Source organism: Cervus canadensis, chromosome 30, assembly GCF_019320065.1.
Source record: "Cervus canadensis isolate Bull #8, Minnesota chromosome 30, ASM1932006v1, whole genome shotgun sequence".
NCBI classification, from domain to species: Eukaryota; Metazoa; Chordata; class Mammalia; order Artiodactyla; family Cervidae; genus Cervus; species Cervus canadensis.
This window is the reverse complement of record NC_057415.1, coordinates 43303966-43321885: the sequence shown is the minus strand read 5'-3', so window position 1 is coordinate 43321885 and position 17920 is coordinate 43303966. Positions and strand designations below refer to the sequence as shown.

General features: G+C 54.6%; 1 protein-coding gene across 22 annotated transcripts in view; it reads right to left on the bottom strand.

Annotated features, from left to right (window-relative positions):
• Positions 1 to 1583: 1583 nt before the first annotated feature.
• MYT1L (myelin transcription factor 1 like) overlaps positions 1584 to 17920 on the bottom strand; it is a 399489-nt gene continuing 383152 nt past the window's right edge. For 13 of the 22 annotated variants that reach the window (XM_043452969.1, XM_043452973.1, XM_043452976.1 and 10 more), the window contains 4 exons: positions 9288 to 9397; positions 4720 to 4863; positions 4281 to 4415; positions 1584 to 3683 (listed from right to left, as the gene is read on the bottom strand). In XM_043452969.1, the coding sequence (XP_043308904.1) occupies positions 3657 to 3683; positions 4281 to 4415; positions 4720 to 4863; positions 9288 to 9397 (416 nt within the window). In that variant the 3' untranslated portion in view covers positions 1584 to 3656. Of the gene's footprint in view, positions 4416 to 4719; positions 4864 to 9287; positions 9398 to 17920 lie in introns of all 22 variants that reach the window. The other 9 variants (XM_043452975.1, XM_043452977.1, XM_043452993.1 and 6 more) reach the window with 4 other exon arrangements.

Below are 17920 nucleotides of genomic sequence, written 5' to 3'. Positions count from 1 at the left end.
GGAATGTGGGGTGACCTGGGGGCATGTGGGGAGGAGTGTGGAGTGACCTGGGGGCATGTGGGGAGGAGTGTGGGGTGACCTGGGGGCATGTGGGGGGCACGTGGTGCAAAATGTGGGGTGACCTCCGAGCCTCTTCTCCCCAACACCCTGGAATCCTCACTCCGGCTGTTTACTTTCTAAAAAATCACTCTGTGGTCCGGGGTGAGAAAAGTGTGGTCGCAGCCTGCCCTGCTGGTACGTGCCTGGCAAGATCCACCAGGAGGGCGGTTTCAGACCAGAGGCCCGGGGACCTGTGTGGGCTGCTCCCCCGTCACCCCATTCTCACTAGAGGGACCCTGGCTTCTGGTCCGCCTCCCTGCCCCCCACTTTGGCTTCCCAGGGACTAGTTGTTCCCCCACTTTGGTTTGCTGCTTGGTGGCTGAAGGGGAGACCAGGACTGGACAGACCCCCCCCACCCCTCAGGCTTGAGGGGCTGGCGGGACCACGAGAACCACCAACACACATCGATTTGACCCAGGCTTGTTGCCACTCAGCTGCCTCTTAACCTCTTTATCGTTTTGTTTTCTGTACCGTTCACTTTATCACAAGCATCATATTAGTGCGGATTTGTAACTGTCATTTCTGGTAACACCATGATGTTCCATAAAGTGCCTTTATTTCATCTGCTCCAACTTCCTCTGTACTAGGACTTTGGGGGTTGGTTTCACTTATTCCAGTGCATTTTCAATTGTTTTGGTATTTTGGGAGGGACATCTGGAATTACTGGGTCAAGAATTCTGTAAGATTTCTGACCTTCTTGCTAACCTGCTTTCCGTGATGTTTATACTGATTCTCAGGGCAAGATGCTTTCGACCACCAAGCTGAAAGATTTCAGTCACGACAGCAGCTCCTCAATGTCCCGCCATCTGCTTGAACGTCCGTGATCCTGAAGACGCGCCCTTTCACAGAGGTGCGCCCGATGGTCTGAAGACCCAGGGTGGCGGGACCCTAAATCCCACCCCCAGGAGAACACGCTCCATCCGCCCTGGTGTAGCTGAGCCAGTGCCAGGTGTAAAATACGGGCAACACCTGCTGGAAGACAGGCTCAGAGGGCGTGGAATCTCGGAGCACGAGATGCTGCTGGGACTCTGGGGAGGCCGGGGAGCCGCTCGGTGCCGAGGGGCGAGGGGTGGCCCCGTGGCAGCTGCGAGAGCTGTGAGCCTCTGCACCCCAGACCCGGAGAGATCTGTGATGGACATGAACCTTGGGATGTGGATGCATGCTGCATGATGACCGTGTCCATCGGGAGGGGCGTCTGCATCTGTGAGGATGTCCCTGCTCTGGGGGGATGCCTGCATCAGACATGACCTCAGGAGGAGATAGTAGGGGTGACGGCAAGAGGTGTCACGGTGGCGTCCGGACAAGCTCAGGGGCAGCGCCTCCGGGACCCGTGCGATCTGTGCTCACGGGCCTCGGGGTAGACAGATCAGCCTGCGGCAACGTTGTCACGGAGGCGGCCATGGCTGGAGAGAAGCGCCCTGGGGCCCTGCCCGGCCCCAGACCCCACGCACCCTTCCAGACTCAGTGAAGACGCACACGCAGGGAGAGACCCTTCGTGCTACAAATGTGGTAACACCTTTTTTATTTAGAGTAAGATGTGTTAACATCCAGCATGACAAAATTTGTACAAAGTTCACAATTTAAAAATGAATATCACTGCAACTTGTGATTCCACACATTTATAGCAAAATTAAAGTGTCAACAAACCCATGCCGTGTAGTACAAAAATAAATCAAACTTCAGTTCCACAGAGAGCACGATAAATATTTATACAAAATTCTGTCTTAATAAATGATTACTTAAATTAACTTAGAAATGAATATGAACAATAAGTTATAATAAATAAACTCTGATGACTCACAATAATTCCATATGAAAGGTCAGCATTCTAATATGTGACACTTTTGTGATCCCTATATAATAGTCACAGATAACTTTGATTTGATATTATGTACCAACGTTAGATGAGCAGCAGATTTGTGCTTAAAACCCCTTTCCATTGTACATAGGTGAGAACAATTAGAATCCCAAACTGATACTACCTATTACGCTACGAAAAGCATCACTATAATTGGCAAAGAAGCTGCAGACAACGACGGGGCGGGGAGATGCATGTGCCGATATGAACAACGGGGGCCCGCGAGGAGGCCGGGGCCCCGGACGGGGTATGTGGCCGCAGGTGGCGAGGCGCACCTGGCTTCAGCTCTCAAAAAGGCAATTCTGAGCAGGGCAGCTACAACTAATCACCCAACAGAAAGAGGGCCCCGCAGAGAAGGCGCTGCGGCGCCCGAGTCATTACACAATCTTCTCCCAGCTAATTATTAAAGTCCTCCTGGAAAACTGTAAGCTTTTGTACAGTGAGCAGTATAAAGTGCCGCTGGGATGTACATGTATTTATACATATATATATACCGAGGTTGAGTATTGTATCAGAGTATTTGCGGTGAGGTCCCTGTAATCTCCCGTAGCATCATCAGGTCAGCCGGGAGGCCTCCTCAGATTCCTCCAGGGTCAGAGTCACGAGGCTACTGACACGGGAATTGCACACCTCCGTACGGATATATAGGACAAGGTAAGTGCAAATAGTCGACTGGCACATTGTGGGGACAATGACCCTGTAAGTCCTGTTCTGCTAAAAATATTTTTTTTTTATTTTTACAAAACCCATCTTTTTTTTTTTTTCATAACAAAATTTTAAAGTACTTTTGTACTTCCTGCATAACATCAAGACATGGAAGGAAGAATGCTATCACATGTAAGTCAAGTCAACAGCAATCGGTAACACGACAGGTCGTCCCGGGGACGCATGAGGAGAGGGGAGCGCGGCGGTGTAAAGCGGTCTTACGCATGGCATCGCGGAGTGCAGTCGTCTGGGGAACAGTCAGTCTCCAGGATGGAAACGAGTCTGAGATGATCTAGTGTAAAGCAAAAAAGTGCTGAAGGGCATTTAGTTACTCCCACCGTCTGATTGCATTCGTTCCTAGAGAAGGTCACGACCGAGCAAATAAAGCTATGCGAACGTTCTACAGCCGGCGGGCCTCCGGCGGGCGCGACCGCACGTGGAGCGCGCGCTCCCGCCTCTGAACTGGACGCGGGCTTCCTCGAAGCCAGCGCTGGGCGGGGGCGCTTGTCTGAGCCGCTTTCCCACCCAGGCCGGCCCGCAGCTCAGCCCGATCACGCGAGGACTGCCACGCCGTCTGCCTTTATCCCCCACGGGAAAGTCACGACAGCGACAACAGGAATGGTAAGTGGATAAGGTGGAAGGGGAAAGAAAGAGTCTCAAAGGATCTTTGAGCGCAAAGGAAAACACACGGATTCTGCTGGGTAACAGACGGTTCAGAGGGCAGGAGCCCTCGGGAGGGAGGAGAAGGTTGCTCCAAAGCGGCCGAGAGAGGAGGAGGGGTCTCCGGGCCGACCACCTCCACTCTGCCCTGTCTTAGCTGAAGGTCCCACCGTCACACCGCGTGACGCTCAGGAGTTAACTTAAAAGTGCTGTTTAAGCTGCTTTGAATCTTCTGCCAAGTTTCCATGGCTTGATGTTGTCTTACAATACATTACTTATCTCATTTCTTACAGTTAATCCATATGCCATTTCCTTGGAATGCAAAAAACCTCATTTATTGCCCCCACCATACACCATCCTCCTAAAACAAACAAACAAAAAAATCACATAATATTTCCAAGCATTGTTCAAAAATAAAGCATTTTTTTGCAACCAATTCTTGCTATGAAACAATATGCACACAAAATGTATTTCTTAAATTCCGTAAGATCCTCGAACATGAGGCAAAATGATAACATCTAAAAAGTGGCTTCAGGGCCACCAAACGATCATTCAGAGCTGTTTTTGTGTGTGTGTGTGTGTGTCCATTTCAGTTCAAAATACTAAACATTTAATCACTAAAGCATTAAAAAGAATGTACACTCTATTTATTTTGATCGGCTTACCTCTTCAGAAATATATATACCCCCAAATGTGCATACATTAGCAGCTATAAACATTACATGGCATGTCACACTATGTCAGCTTATATGAAAACGTACAAAAATGTGAATGTATTCCAAAACTATTCTGCAGTACTATCTTTAAAGCAAGACATAAAATCATTATGAAGTCTTGTAAGCATAACACTGTTTCAAACAGAAATAAATATATAACACTTTCTGGTAAATTACAGCAGCAAAGAACAAGAGGCATCCTTTTTTAAGCAAGATTCCATCACTACAGCAGCTGTTCAGACCTGAATTCCTCTCACAGCCTGCTTTATATTTTCCAGTAGAGCTTTATTTTCTGGGCTCTGATAACGGTCTTGATTTGTATACATGTCCGTCAAAGTAGTCACGTATGCATCAAAATTTTGTTCATTGATTGGATCCTACGAGATATTAAATAGTAGTTCATATGCAACTTTTATTTTCTTAATAGGATATTCACATCAGCATAAATTAGTATCCCAGCCTAACGCCACTGTCCTTATCTTACTTAAAAGGCCTTTCAGAGCAACTTAACCTTAGGGGATTTACCGATCAGCCCCACCAGAGCGGTTAACGTTATGGCTTGGGGGAGGTAACCGCAAGCGTCCAAGGTCTGGAGAACCACGAGGACAGAACAGACAGACAGCTACGCTAGGATGAGCACTGCGCGGCCCCGGGGGCCTCCGCCCGGCGCCGGGCACTTACCATGTGCGGCAGCTGGATGTTGGCGAGGCTGTGGATCAGAGACTGGCTGAGGTTGGCGAGCTCATGCAGGAGCGACTCATTCTGCTGCTCGATCACCTTGTTCTCCTCCTCGATGGTCTTGAGGCTGGACTCCATGGTGGTGATCTGCAACGCATAGACCGCGCCACATGTAACATGAGCCACCCCCAGCGGGAGGCCTTGGCGGCCCATGCCGGGGCGCAGCCTCTCCGCTCGAATCCGGAGGTTTCCATGCGAAGGACTGGACGCTGAAGGGGTCACTTCGTGTGCTTTGAGTCCTCACACTGGAGCATGTGGCAAGTGGACCCTAACAGCTGGTCTGTCTGAAAAGGAATCGGTGCACTAGGGCGGGCTAGGTTCCCAGGTTCTGTCAGCTTTCATTCGGTCTTTTAAAAGCTCTTCTTGTCACTGTGCACAAACAATCATGTGAGGACTGGCCTTGCACCACCCAGGCCTTTCTGCTGGCGTGATGGGACGATCTATCTGCATTAGTATCTTAGGACATGGGGCTAACACATCTTCTTCTTAGGCTAAATCTAATACTGCACAGAGACATCTTGAAATATTGCTTTATTTGTGAGTCACTATCCTCTCCAGAAAAACATCTATTTCTGCTTTATTGACTACACCAAAGCCTTTGACTGTGTGGATCACAGCAAACTGTGGAAAATTCTGAAGGAGATGGGAATACCAGACCGCCTTACCTGCCTCCTGAGAAATCTGTATGTAGGTCAAGAAGCAACAGTTAGAACTGGACGTGGGACAACAGACTGGTTCCAAACTGGGGAAGGAATACATTAAGGCTGTATATTGTCACCCTGCTTATTTAACTTATATGCAGAGTACATCATGAGAAATGCTGGGCTGGAGGAAGCACAAGCTGGAATCAAGATTGCAGGGAGAAAAATCAACAACCTCAGATACTCAGATGATACCACCTTTATGGCAGAAAGCAAAAAGTAACTGAAGAGCCTCTTGATGAAAGTGAAAGAGGAGAGTGAAAAAGTTGGCTTAAAGCTTAACATTCAGAAAACTAAGATCATGGCAAATAGATGGGGAAACAGTGGAAACACTGACAGACTTTATTTTCTTGGTCTCCAAAATCACTGCAGATGGTAACTGCAGCTCTGAAATTAAAAGACACTTGCTCCTTGGAAGAAAAGCTATGACCAATCTAGACAGCATATTAAAAAGCAGAGCCATTACTTTGCCAACAAAGGTCCTTCTAGCGAAAGCTATGGTTTTTCCAGTAGTCATGTATGGATGTGAAAGTTGTAGTATAAAGAAACCTGAGTGCTGAAGAATTGATGCTTTTGAACTGTGGTGCTGGAGAAAACTCTTGAGAGTCCCTTGGACTGCAAGGAGATCCAACCAGTCCATCCTAAAGGAAATCAGTCCTGAATTTTCATCGGAAGGACTGATGCTGAAGCTGAAACTCCAATCCTTTGGCCACCTGATGTGAAGAGCTGACTTAATTGAAAAGACCCTAATGCCGGGAAGGATTGGGGGCAGGAGGAGAAGGGGACGACAAAGGATGAGATGGTTGGATGGCATCACCGACTCGATGGACATGCGTGTGTGTAAACTCTGGGAGTTGGTGATGGACAGGGAGGCCTGGCATGCTGTGGTTCATGAGGTTGCAAAGAGTCAGACACGACTGAGTGACTGAACTGCTCGTCTCCGTAGTCACAAGACAGAGGTCCCTAGTGGCCTGTATGCTGTCACTGCCTCCCTACCTCAGAAAAGGGTCTGACGTGGCTTTCTGACCGCTCTACCTTCCTCTAAAAACCCAGAGAGAATGTAACCATTGCTGTGAAGCTTTCTGGCCTCCGCCTGCCGCCAGACAACCAGCCCTTACTCACTGCACAGCAGGCTGGAAAGCGGCCTGCTCTGCGAAGGTTGGAGGGACCCAGCGATGGAACCAAACAGGGCGCTCCTGGAGGCCACAGCGTGTGTGCCGGCCTCCACGGGTCCCCAGGTTGGCCTCAGAGGGGATGCATGGAAAGAGGACTGTCTGCCGTATGCCAAGCTCATAGCCTGGCGCCTCCAGACGGCAACATCCAACTGCCCGGAATTACCCGAATCTCTGCTCATCGGCTCTAAACTTTGATTTCTCACATAGGGTGTCCCTGCTCACATCAAAGGATCCCAAGTAGTTGGGGTCCGAGGGAGCCCCTGGCTTCAGCTTTCTGAGTTTCGCCAGGTGAAATCTGGCTCTCTGCGGATTCAGGAATGACAACACTTATCAGTAGGCACGTCTGTAGATGAGAGTGTTTCTCGTGGAAGGACACTCGTTGTCCGGGCTTCTGACCCAGCAGGGTTCAGATCAAAACCTAGTACCCCAGGGACTGCTGGGACTTGGGGCCCAGGTGGAACGGGGGGCGGACAGAGTGCTGCCAGGGGGTCAGCATACCCCGCGGCTGGCCCACGGGGGTGGAGGGGCTGACCGCGCTCCCGCGGGGCTCCCAGCAGGAGGGCGGGGCCGCCGCCTTCCTCTCAAGGCCCACCCTGAGGCAGCCGTGGGTACCGGGCGTCTGGCATCATCCAGCCCAGGAGAGGCCAAGGCTGGCTCTGAGGGAGGAACGGCCCAGCCCTCCATCCGGGGCACCCAGGGATCGGGGAGGGGCTGGAGGCAGCCTGTTCTGCGGCTCAGGAGCCCTGTGCTATCAGCTCAAGGTCCTCAGCCTGGGGAGGGCAGGGGGACGGGCCCCCCTGCTACTGGCAGCACCCTCGTCTACGTGTGTGACGAGCAGCAGCTTCCTGCAGCGGAGGGCAGGGACCCGAGGACTGTGTGTGCGTGTGTACACAGCCTCTAGTCCGGCTCCGGATAGAGCTAAGACGTGTAAGAGAGAAACGCAGAGCTAAGCGATCACTGATTTGATGAGACAGAAGGTATACGTCATTCTACACTTGAAAAAAAAATTTTTTTTTGGCCAAGCCTCAAAGCTTTAGGGCTCTTAGTTCCCTGACCGGGGATTGAACCTGTGCCCCTTGCCATGGAAATGCCGAGTCTTCGCACTGGACCACCAGGGAAGCCCCTGTCCTGAGCACTTCTGATGGAGAGACCACTGAGCCCTTCTGAGCTCGGGACCCAGGACCCTGCAGGGACCCTGGTCTCCCGCAGCCTCTGCAGGAGGAAAACGCGGGTCAGACTGGCATTCGCGCCTTCGAAGCAGCAGAACCAGAGCCTGCTTTTGCACTGAAAGCTCACACAGGGCCCGCAGGTAATACAGATAGGGCGAGGCTCGGGGGGTCTGGGCTCCAGGCTGGGGGTGGGGGTGGCAGGCGCCGTGACCTTTGCCTCCTAACCACCCCAGAGGCTGGGTGGGGGGCAGAGTGTGGGTATCCAGTGTGGTCAGGGGCCCCGCTGAGCTCTGCCTTCACCCCCGGTCACAGCACAGCAGCGAGAGCCTCCCCCTCCCTGGGTGTCATAGGCACTGTGGGGGCGGCGGGGGAGGGGGGATCTGACCACGGGGGGGACGGTCTGTGCAGGACAGGGGCCCCCCCCGGTGTCACCTGTGACCACACCAGGGGGACGGCTGGGGGAGGGGGATCTGACCACGGGGAGGGGGCATCTATGCAGGACGGGGACCCCGGTGTCACCTGTGACCACACTGGGGGGCGGCGGGGAGGGGGGTCTGGCCTCGGGGAGGGGGGCATCTGTGCAGGACGGGGGCCCCGGTGTCACCTGTGACCACACTGGGGGGGCGGCAGGGGAGGGGGGATCTGACCACCAGGAGGGGGGCATCTATGCAGGACGGGGGCCCCGGTGTCACCTGTGACCACACTGGGGGGGCGGCGGGGGAGGGGGGATCTGACCACAGGGGGGACAGTCTGTGCAGGACGGGGGCCCCCCCCGGTGTCACCTGTGACCACACCAGGGGGACGGCTGGGGAGGAGGGATCTGGCCTCGGGGAGGGGGAGCATCTATGCAGGACAGGGGCCCCGGTGTCACCTGTGACCACACCGGGGGGTCCCGCCCCAGAGCCTTGGGAGGCACAGCCCTGTGGACGGCTAAGCCAGGCATCCTGGACCTGCAGCTCTGCAGCCTCGGCTCAGCCGTTGCAGGGCACACGCGTGGTCTGATGTGTGCACGTCCTGTGTGGCCGCTGTGAGCACGCGGGGTCAGGATGAGGCACCTGGGCTCAGGCCTCCAGCAGGGGCTCGGTGGAGACCAGACCTGGCCCACCCAGCAGCCTTGCCGGGAGTCTGCGTGGACATGGGCGGCCCTGGAGCCCAGGGAGGGGTCAGTGTCCCCTGAGGGGACGGGCGGCCCAGCCTTCGCCTCCGAGGGACGAGCTCGTCCCCTGCAGGGACAGGCTACCCTCAGGACCCGCCGCTGGGAACCGCGCTTCACTGAAACTCCAACACGAGCGAACACTAGTCCATCAGGGGCCCCGCGGTGACAGCAAATTTTGCCGCTGAAATCACCTCAATAGAAGGTCAAGAAAAGGATGAAACAGTAAAGGGACGACCGGGCGAAGACCCGGGGAGACACACCCCTGGGGGCCTGGAGTCTCCGGGGCCGCTCGATTGGGGGCCGCAGAAACTGTTACCTGAGTTCTGAGCTTGATCATGTCAGCCTCCATCTGGGAGTTGGACTCGTTCAGCTCCTTGATCTCCTCGTCCAGCTGCTTGATTTCCTCGTCATTCTCTATGCCTGCGGGGACGGGAGGGTCAGAGACGCAGGCCCGGGGACTCTGCAGGGAGGATGGGGGGGAGGGTGGGGGGGGACGGGGGGGGACAGGGGTGTGTGTGTGTGTGTGTCTGTGTCAGAGACACCGGGTCGGGGCTGCCACAGGGAGGGTCACAGTCGGCGGGCCCAAGGCCGCCGCGGGAGGACAGGGGTCAGAGAAGTTGGGCCCGGGGACTCCGCAGGGAGGACGGGGAGTCAGAGACGCTGGGCCTGGGGACTCCGCAGGGAGGACGGAGAGTCAGAGACGCCGCGGGGAGGACGGGGGGTCAGAGACACCATGGGGAGGACGGGGGCGCTGTCACTCCTCAAGACGGGGAGCCGGGTTTGCCGTGAAAACAGACTCTTGAATGAAAATGAAACAGTCATGGGCTGTGTGTCTTCTCATCCCAGTGCAGTCCTCACAAGGAAGGCCCCAAGGAGGAATCAGCTGGGGGTCATGGACCCTCACAAACGGAAAGGTTTCATCTTCAGTGACACCTGAGAGGGTTCACCAGAGCCTGAGACTGTGCCCCTCTGTATCCGGCAGTCACCCCGTGTCCCGGACGTGGGTGCTCCCGGCTCCGGCCACGACCCGTCTGCTCTGCGTGCAGTCTGCCTCTCTGTGCCCCCATCCCCTTCTCCCCCAACTCTCGGAAGGAGCCAGGTGGCTGATGTATCTGAAAAGCAGACAGCAGAGTGCCCACCTCGCCAAGCTGGGATTCTGCAGATGAGAACTGATCCCACACACACACACACACGACCGAAGCCCTGAGTTGCCGGGTGCTGGGCGGACGCTCTTGCGGAAGGCGCAGGGACCGGCTCCAGGTGCTGGCCTCAGAAGCTCCCGGAATACAGACCCTGACTGGTGGGCACACCCCTCATCTGAAGGACCAGCTTGGGGGGCTTTGTGGGGCTGGGTTCCAGGGGGCCAGGAGGTCTCTGTGGCCACCAGCTCCTGAGGGGGCCCGGGTGGGCTGCGGGAGGAACATCGGGGTGTATAGGGGTGTGTTAGAGTCCAGCTCTCCCAGCTGGCTGCTGCTGCAAGGCCTCGCTGGGGTCAGAAAGACCCTGGCCCGTGCGGTGCTTGCCCTGGACACCTGTGCTTGAGAGTCCTCAGGGGAAGAGCAGAAATCCTGCAGGTCCAGGTGCAGGACGGCCACTCCCATCACTTGCCCGGCGCCTGCGGGAGACTGGGGGCCGCTGTCCAGCTTTGCAGAGAGAGGGGTCCAGTCTGCCCCAGAGGGAGGGCCTCTGACAACCCAGAAACCCTGTGCACGCTGCACCAGGCGCCAAGCCCAGGCCTCGAGAAGACAGCGAGTTGGGGTTCAGGTCTTCGCTGCTGTTTGTAGTGAAATGAAGGGGAAAAAAGACTCAAGAGAGTAAAACATCCTCCTGTAGAGAAGCCCATTTTTTCCAGGACATCACATTTCCTGGTGAATGTGATCGGGCGGGGCGCGTCATTGCGCTCAGCTTGATTTCCCTTTAATTATTTTTCCTTCTGAAGTGTTTCTCCCATGGATCTGTCTCAGGTGGGAAAGTTAGCCTCACGGGTGAGGTGGTCTCTAGTGCCCCCTTCCTCGGCCACGCTCCTGCCGTCATCCAGGGGACCCTGTGTCCGTGACCCTGATCAGCCCCTTAGGTCTGCAAGGCACTTCTCTGCAGCCTTTTACAGGGTCCAGAGCATCAGCAACGAAGTCTGCCTTTTTTACCAAACGCACCCGAAAAGCAACCCAAGGATACAATAGACGATACTGCCAGTACTAAAATGAGATCTACCCTTTCTCAGTGGTGGACTGCTATTTCCCCTTCTGTATCTGTGACCAGGTCTTTTTGGAAATCCCTCAAAATTAGGAGATAGGATCAACTGAGTTAGTGTATACAAAACCAACCACTTGGGAGGTCTCCATCAAGGCGGTGGCTAATGTTATTGTTCTTCTGCAGTGGAAGGTCAGGTACACCTCAAGGTAAGAATGCATAAAAACAATCAAGGTAAGTGCATAAAAATCCTGATTTGTGAAGCAACTAAATCATGAGTTAATTTACCATGTAATGAGGATTTGCCACTACGTTCCTTTAAGTTCCTTAAAGGGCTTCCCTGGTGGCTCAGGCAGTAAAGAGCCCTCCTGCAATGCAAGAGACCGTGGTGCAATCCCTGGGTCGGGAAGATCCACTGGAGAAGGGAATGGCAACCCACTCCAGTTCTTGCCTGGAGAATCCCATGGACAGAGGAGCCTGGTTGGCTACAGTCCACGGGGTTGAAAAGGGTCAGACACGAGTGAGTGACCAACACTTTGATTTCCTCTGAGTCCCTACCCATCCAGGTAGAGAACGCTTCGTGTGAAACCTGCAGAAAAGTCACAGCCCTCCTGGGTCTCTGGTCTCTGAGGGTCAGATTTTCCCAGTGAGTTTCTGTTAAGGTTTCTGGACAAGCTCTCTGGGATGTATTTCTGGTTTTTCAGGTTTGGACAAATTAAGGTCTTCTCTTTTCCAGGGGTGCTCTGCAGCTTCTGCTGAAGACCAGCCGTGTGAAGAGCAAGTTATCACATCTCTCTAAGAAGCACAGAGAATCCGCCTCTTTTCTCCGACCCCTGAGGTCCAGCCGCCTGTGAAGATTTCGCAATCTTCGTTCGGTTCAGGCTGTCTGAAGGCCCTGTGACAGGCTCTAATGCTGTGCTGCGGGGGGCACGTCTCCGCGAGGCCCGTTAGGAGACAGCCCCGATCCTCTCTGTGGCATAAGGACACACCGTGCAAGGGTGCAGCGGTGAAGAGGAGAGCAGTCTTCTCTCACGTGCTAAATAGAATGTCTTATCTTTACTTGCACATAACACGGGAGTGTCAGCAAGCAGACGTGACTGCGTGGCAGGAAGGTCCCTGATGCCGGGGTCTGTACACGAGGCCGGTGGAGCTCATCCCAGGGAACCGGCCTCTGTGACCCTCAGAGCCGCTTGATCGAGAGACCGGGTTTTGGATCATTTGTGATAGGAAGGGTGAAAAATGCGCTATACAGCTGCCTGTCTCCAATCCGAGATTCACGTTTGCCTTGAGTTGTGAGTGTGTGAGTGTGGTTGTCAGTGGACAATCCACTTCAGGGCTGGCAGTCTGAAGATCACGGCACTGTTACGAGACCCAGGGAACAGCAGGAAGACTAGCACACCTCGGATTTACATGAACTTGCCTTGACTGGCTTGTCAGGATGCTCCCATCATATACAGCGAAGCCTGTGAGATACCCCGGCGTGTCAGCACTTTTCTCTTGGGGCTCAGTTCAGTAGCTCAGTCGTGTCTGACTCTTTGAGACCCAATGGACTGCAGCACGCCAGGCTTCCCTATCCTTCACCAACTCCTGGAGTTTAGTCAAACTCATGTCCATTGAGTCAGTGATGCCATCCAACCATCTCATCCTCTGTCGCCCCCTTCTCCTCCTGCCTTCAATCTTTCCCAGCATCAGGGTCTTTTCAAATGAGTCAGCTCTTTGCATCAGGTGACCAAAGTATTGGCGTTTCAGCTTCAACATCAGTCCTTCTAATGAATATTCAGGACTGATTTCCTTTAGGATGGACTGGTTTGATCTCGCAGTCCAAGGGACTCTCAAGAGTCTTCTCCAACATCACAGTTTAAAGGCGTCAATTCTTCTGCACTCAGCTTTCTTTAAAGTCCAACTCTCACATCCATATATGGCTACTGGAAAAAACATAGCCTTGACTAGGCGGACCTTTGTCTGCAAAGGAATGTCTCTGCTGTCTAGGTTAGTCATAGCTTTTCTTCCAAGAAGCAAGTGTCTTTTAATTTCATAGCTGCAGTCACCATCTGCAGTGATTTTGGAGCCCAAGGAAAGAGTCTTGGGGCTAGATTCTGGCAAAAGGGAACTAGAAGAATTTTGATAAAGTTATGAGATGAGCATGTGGTCTCTCTGGAATACAGGTGAAATCTTAGGAACCCGTTTCACTGCTTTGAACTTTCATGAAAGAGTGTCCATCAATTATCATGTTTTGTTTTACTTTCATGGAAAACCAGCGTCTACGCAGGGGACAGAGATCACATGACCAGTAGACGTCCTGAAGTCTGGAGGCGTTTCCGAGCTGCCCTGATGAGAGGTTTAGCAGTCTGGGGTTTAAGGCCGGCTTTCCAAACATGACAGACCTGGAATCTGAGTCCATATCTGCTACTTACAAAGTCCAGTGATAACTACTCTCCTTAATCCCTCAAAACCCCAAATGCCTGCATCACAAAAGGTCCCTGTCAGACACAGTGGCTCTAAGAAATCAACTGTAGGTCAGATTCCTGACCTTCAGCGAGACTCGCCAAACGGGCCAAAGAAAAGCGTCAGATGCCACTGTCCCAGCAGCCCGCCAACACCAGGCCTCTGCAGGCACATCTCTGCTCTGACCAGAAAGTAGCGCAAACTGGTTTTGTCCTGCTGGCCCAGTCATGGGAGCTAAAAGAATAGCTAAAATAGCTAAAAGAAAAAAATACTGCTTCTGCTCTAGTGCAGTGGGCTTCAATACTTTTTTTTGAATTAAAAAATTAATAAAAGACACACCTCTCCTTCACAAGCCCTAAAATTGCCACCTAAAGCTTTTTATTGTGACGTTAAATAGTTGTCAAAAATGTATATATTTCTAGAAAATTGTATGTTGCAGAGTACCTTCAATATATTTCCATCAAAGCTTTGGGTCAAGTGTTTATGAAAACAATCTACTGTGTAAATTAAGTGGCAAATCAGGCTTCATTATCAAAACAATTTGCAGATCAGATCAGTCTTCCAATGGAGGTCATCATCACTTTAAATCCAATAAAAACATCAGCCTGGGCCCCCATGACAACATTCGTACCTCTAATTTTTGCTCTAGGTGGTTAGCAGGCGTGTGAATGGGTGGATGGTGGAGGGATGAGAGGGCAGGCGGATGCGTGGATACACTGCGGAGCACAAGCCGCCTCCCTGTCTCCTCCTGAAACTCAGCCCTGCTCCCCCGCTCCCCTGCCCTCTGCCTCCCGGGAGGCGCCCTCAGGAGCCCGGCATTCAGGGCTCTTCCTGGCCAGATGAGTCCTTCCTTAGCTGACAGTGGGGACTGGGGTCGGGGGAAGGGCAGGCTCATGACCGGTGGGGTCTCAGTCTGTCGGATTCTGGAGAGTCAGGGGGAGTTTGAGGGTCTGGTAATGACGTTCCCAAAGCCATCCACGTGGGTGTGCCCCCAGGTCACCCCTCAGAGCCCAGGTTGCCCCTCAGAGCACAGGTCAGCCCTCAGAGCACAGGTCACCCCTCAGAGCCCAGGTCACCCCTCAGAATCCAGGTCACCCCCGAGAACCCAGGTCACCCCTCAGAATCCAGGTCACCCCTGAGAACCCAGGTCACCCCTCAGAGCCCAGGTCACCCCTCAGAGCACAGGTCACCCCCGAGAACCCAGGTCACCCCTCAGAATCCAGGTCACCCCTCAGAATCCAGGTCACCCCTGAGAACCCAGGTCACCCCTCAGAGCCCAGGTCACCCCTCAGAATCCAGGTCACCCCTCAGAATCCAGGTCACCCCTGAGAACCCAGGTCAGCCCTCAGAATCCAGGTCACCCCTCAGAGCACAGGTCACCCCTCAGAGCCCAGGTCACCCCTCAGTCCAGGTCAGCCCTCAGAATCCAGGTCACCCCTCAGAATCCAGGTCACCCCTCAGAATCCAGGTCACCCCTGAGAACCCAGGTCACCCCTCAGAATCCAGGTCACCCCTCAGAACCCAGGTCACCCCTCAAGCCCAGGTCACCCCTCAGAGCACAGGTCCACCTCTGGAAACCCAGTCACCCCTCAGAGCACAGGTCACCCCCTCAGATCCAGGTCACCCCCCAGAACACAGGTCCCCCATCAGAATCCACCAGTGTCACCCTGAAACCCGGTTCCCCTCAGAGCCCGGCACCTCTGAAGAACCCAGGGTCCACCCCTCAAGACGAGCGTCACCCTCTGAGACACGGTCACCCCTCAGAGCACAGGTCACCCCTCAGAATCCAGGCACCCCCGAGAACCCAGGTCACCCCTCAGAATCCAGGTCACCCCTAAACCCAGGATCAGCCCTCAATGCCCAGGTCACTCTGGAGAACCAGGGTCGCCCCTAAGCCCAGGTCCACCCCTGAACCAGATAACCCCTCAGAGCCCTAGTCATCACTTCAGAGCACAGGTCACCCTCCAGAGTCCAGGTCACCTCCTGAGGCCGCAGGTCAACCCTCAGAATCCAGGTCACCCCTCAGAGCACAGGTCACCCCTCAGAATTCAGGTCACCCCTCAGAGCACAGGTCACCCTTCAAAACCCAGGTCACCCCCGAGAACCCAGGTCACCCCTCAGAGCCCAGGTCACCCCTCAGAGCACAGGTCACCCCTCAGAATCCAGGTCACCCCCGAGAACCCAGGTCACTCCTCAGAGCCCAGGTCACCCCTGAGAACCCAGGTCACCCTTCAGAGCCCAGGTCGCCCCTCAGAGCCCAGGTCACACCTCAGAGCACAGGTCACCCCTCAGAGCACAGGTCGCCCCTCAGAGCACAGGTCACCCCCGAGAACCCAGGTCACCTCTGAGAACCCAGGTCACCCCTCAGAGCCCAGGTCGCCCCTCAGAGCCCAGGTCAGCCCTCAGAGCACAGGTCACCCCCGAGAACTCAGGTCACCCCTCAGAATCCAGGTCACCCCTCAGAGCCCAGGTCATCCCTCAGAGCACAGGTCGCCTGCCTTTACTCCCGCCTTCACCTCTCTGAGTCTCCTTTTCTTTCTAGGTAATGGAGAACGTCAGGACCCGGGCTCGGGCTGTTGGGGATATAAATGAATCGGTGCACAAAACCCCGGGACAGAGCTGCAGGCAGGGAGGGGCCCTTCCCTCAGCTCAGCACCCCTGACAGCAGACAAGAGGGGAGGGGAGTTACTTCATTTCCTTCTCTCCTGATAGTATGTTAGTCGCTCAGTCGTGTCCGACTCTTTGCGACCCCACGGACTGTAGCCTGCCAGGCTCCTCTGTCCGTGGGATTCTCCAGGCAAGAACACTGCAGTGAGTTGCCATTCTCTTCTCCAGCTTCCCTCCCGAAGGCTTGACCAAAACTAAAAACCAAAACCACACACAAACAACGGAAAATCCAAAGCCCCAAGGCCCCTGCCGCCCGGTTCCGGGAAGGGAGGCTCAGAGGCCTGCAGTGAATGTGTGCGAGGGGTCCCAGAGGAGACCCCGGTAACTGTGCGGGGCACCAGCTACTCAAGAGACGATAGGGGCTCACTCGGGGGACACTCAGAACAATGAGAGTCTTTGCGGGAAGAGGCCAGAGCAAGCTCTTCTCTAAACTTCAGAAAGAAAAAGAGAACACTGGATTTTGGAAACGGAAAGAGGCTTCGGGACATTCAGACATGCTCCTTCCCATTCAGATGAACGCCTGGGGGAGAACGCCCGGACTCAGGACCAGAGGTGCCAGCCCGAGTCAGCCCAGGGCTTCAGGCGGGCCTGGCTGCAGTGCTCCATGACCGTAAGAGGACAGGGTGTCGAGGAGAGTGAGTGACCTTGGACAAGGCATACTCTCCGGATTCTCCGAGAAGAGAGAGAGAGGTCGTCTCTTCCTCACACATGGCGGGGGCCTTGCCTTCGACTGCGGCGGGCAGGCATGGCTGATGTGAGCGGTGACCACTGACCCCCAGCCCCTCAAAGAGAGGAGCGAATCTCCCAAGTCCTGCCCTTGGGTCAGACACACAGGGATGAGGCCATTTATCCACGGAGAGACGCGTTCGGCTCTGGGTTCAGTAAGAAATGCCTCTAGTCCTGGCAGAAAAGGTGTCCCCACAGGTGTGGAGCGAGGGGACCGTCAGGCCGGGCTCCGCACGGAATGGGCTTGGGGAGACCTGGGTTTGACCTGACTCTGGAGCTTCATCTCCCGGTGACCTGGGCTCCCAGGGTCCTCGTCTGTGGACAAGTGTGTGACAGAACCTACAGCAGGAAGACACGTTCCGAAACCTAGAGTCACGGAGCTGAGCTCGGATGCAGAGATGAGCTGATGGCGACCCTCGAGGGCACCCCCGCTGACCCGGGCTGGGCCTGCAGTCAGGCGTCCAGCCAGATGAAGCCTGGGCTCCTCTCCCATGTGGCGCCTGCCCTTTCTGGTTCCCAGCTGTGCTTGGCCGACACGGAAGGAGGACTCTGAGGGTCAGACGTCCCACAGGAGAGACACCAGCCAGGGCCTCCCCACGCTCCAGCCGCCCTGCCGGGGGAAGGCTCCTCCTCTAGTTTGCAGGCCTGCTCGCTGCATTTCTGGCTGCGTCTACACTGCTCCATCTGTCCAGAGTCAGAAGCTGGCATGGGCTCACATCAGGTTGCAGAAGGATTTTAGCTTTAGCTCCAGGGTTGTTTGCAGGTGAGATGTCGGGCTAAACATTTCGGAAAGAGCTCAGTGGATATGGCTTTCCTTCGGGCAATCCGCCCCTCGATGGCTGAGTGAGACGGGATGTTGGTGACCTTGGAGTCTCTACACCGGCTCCTCAGGCTGGTGGGCTGGTCTGAAGGCTC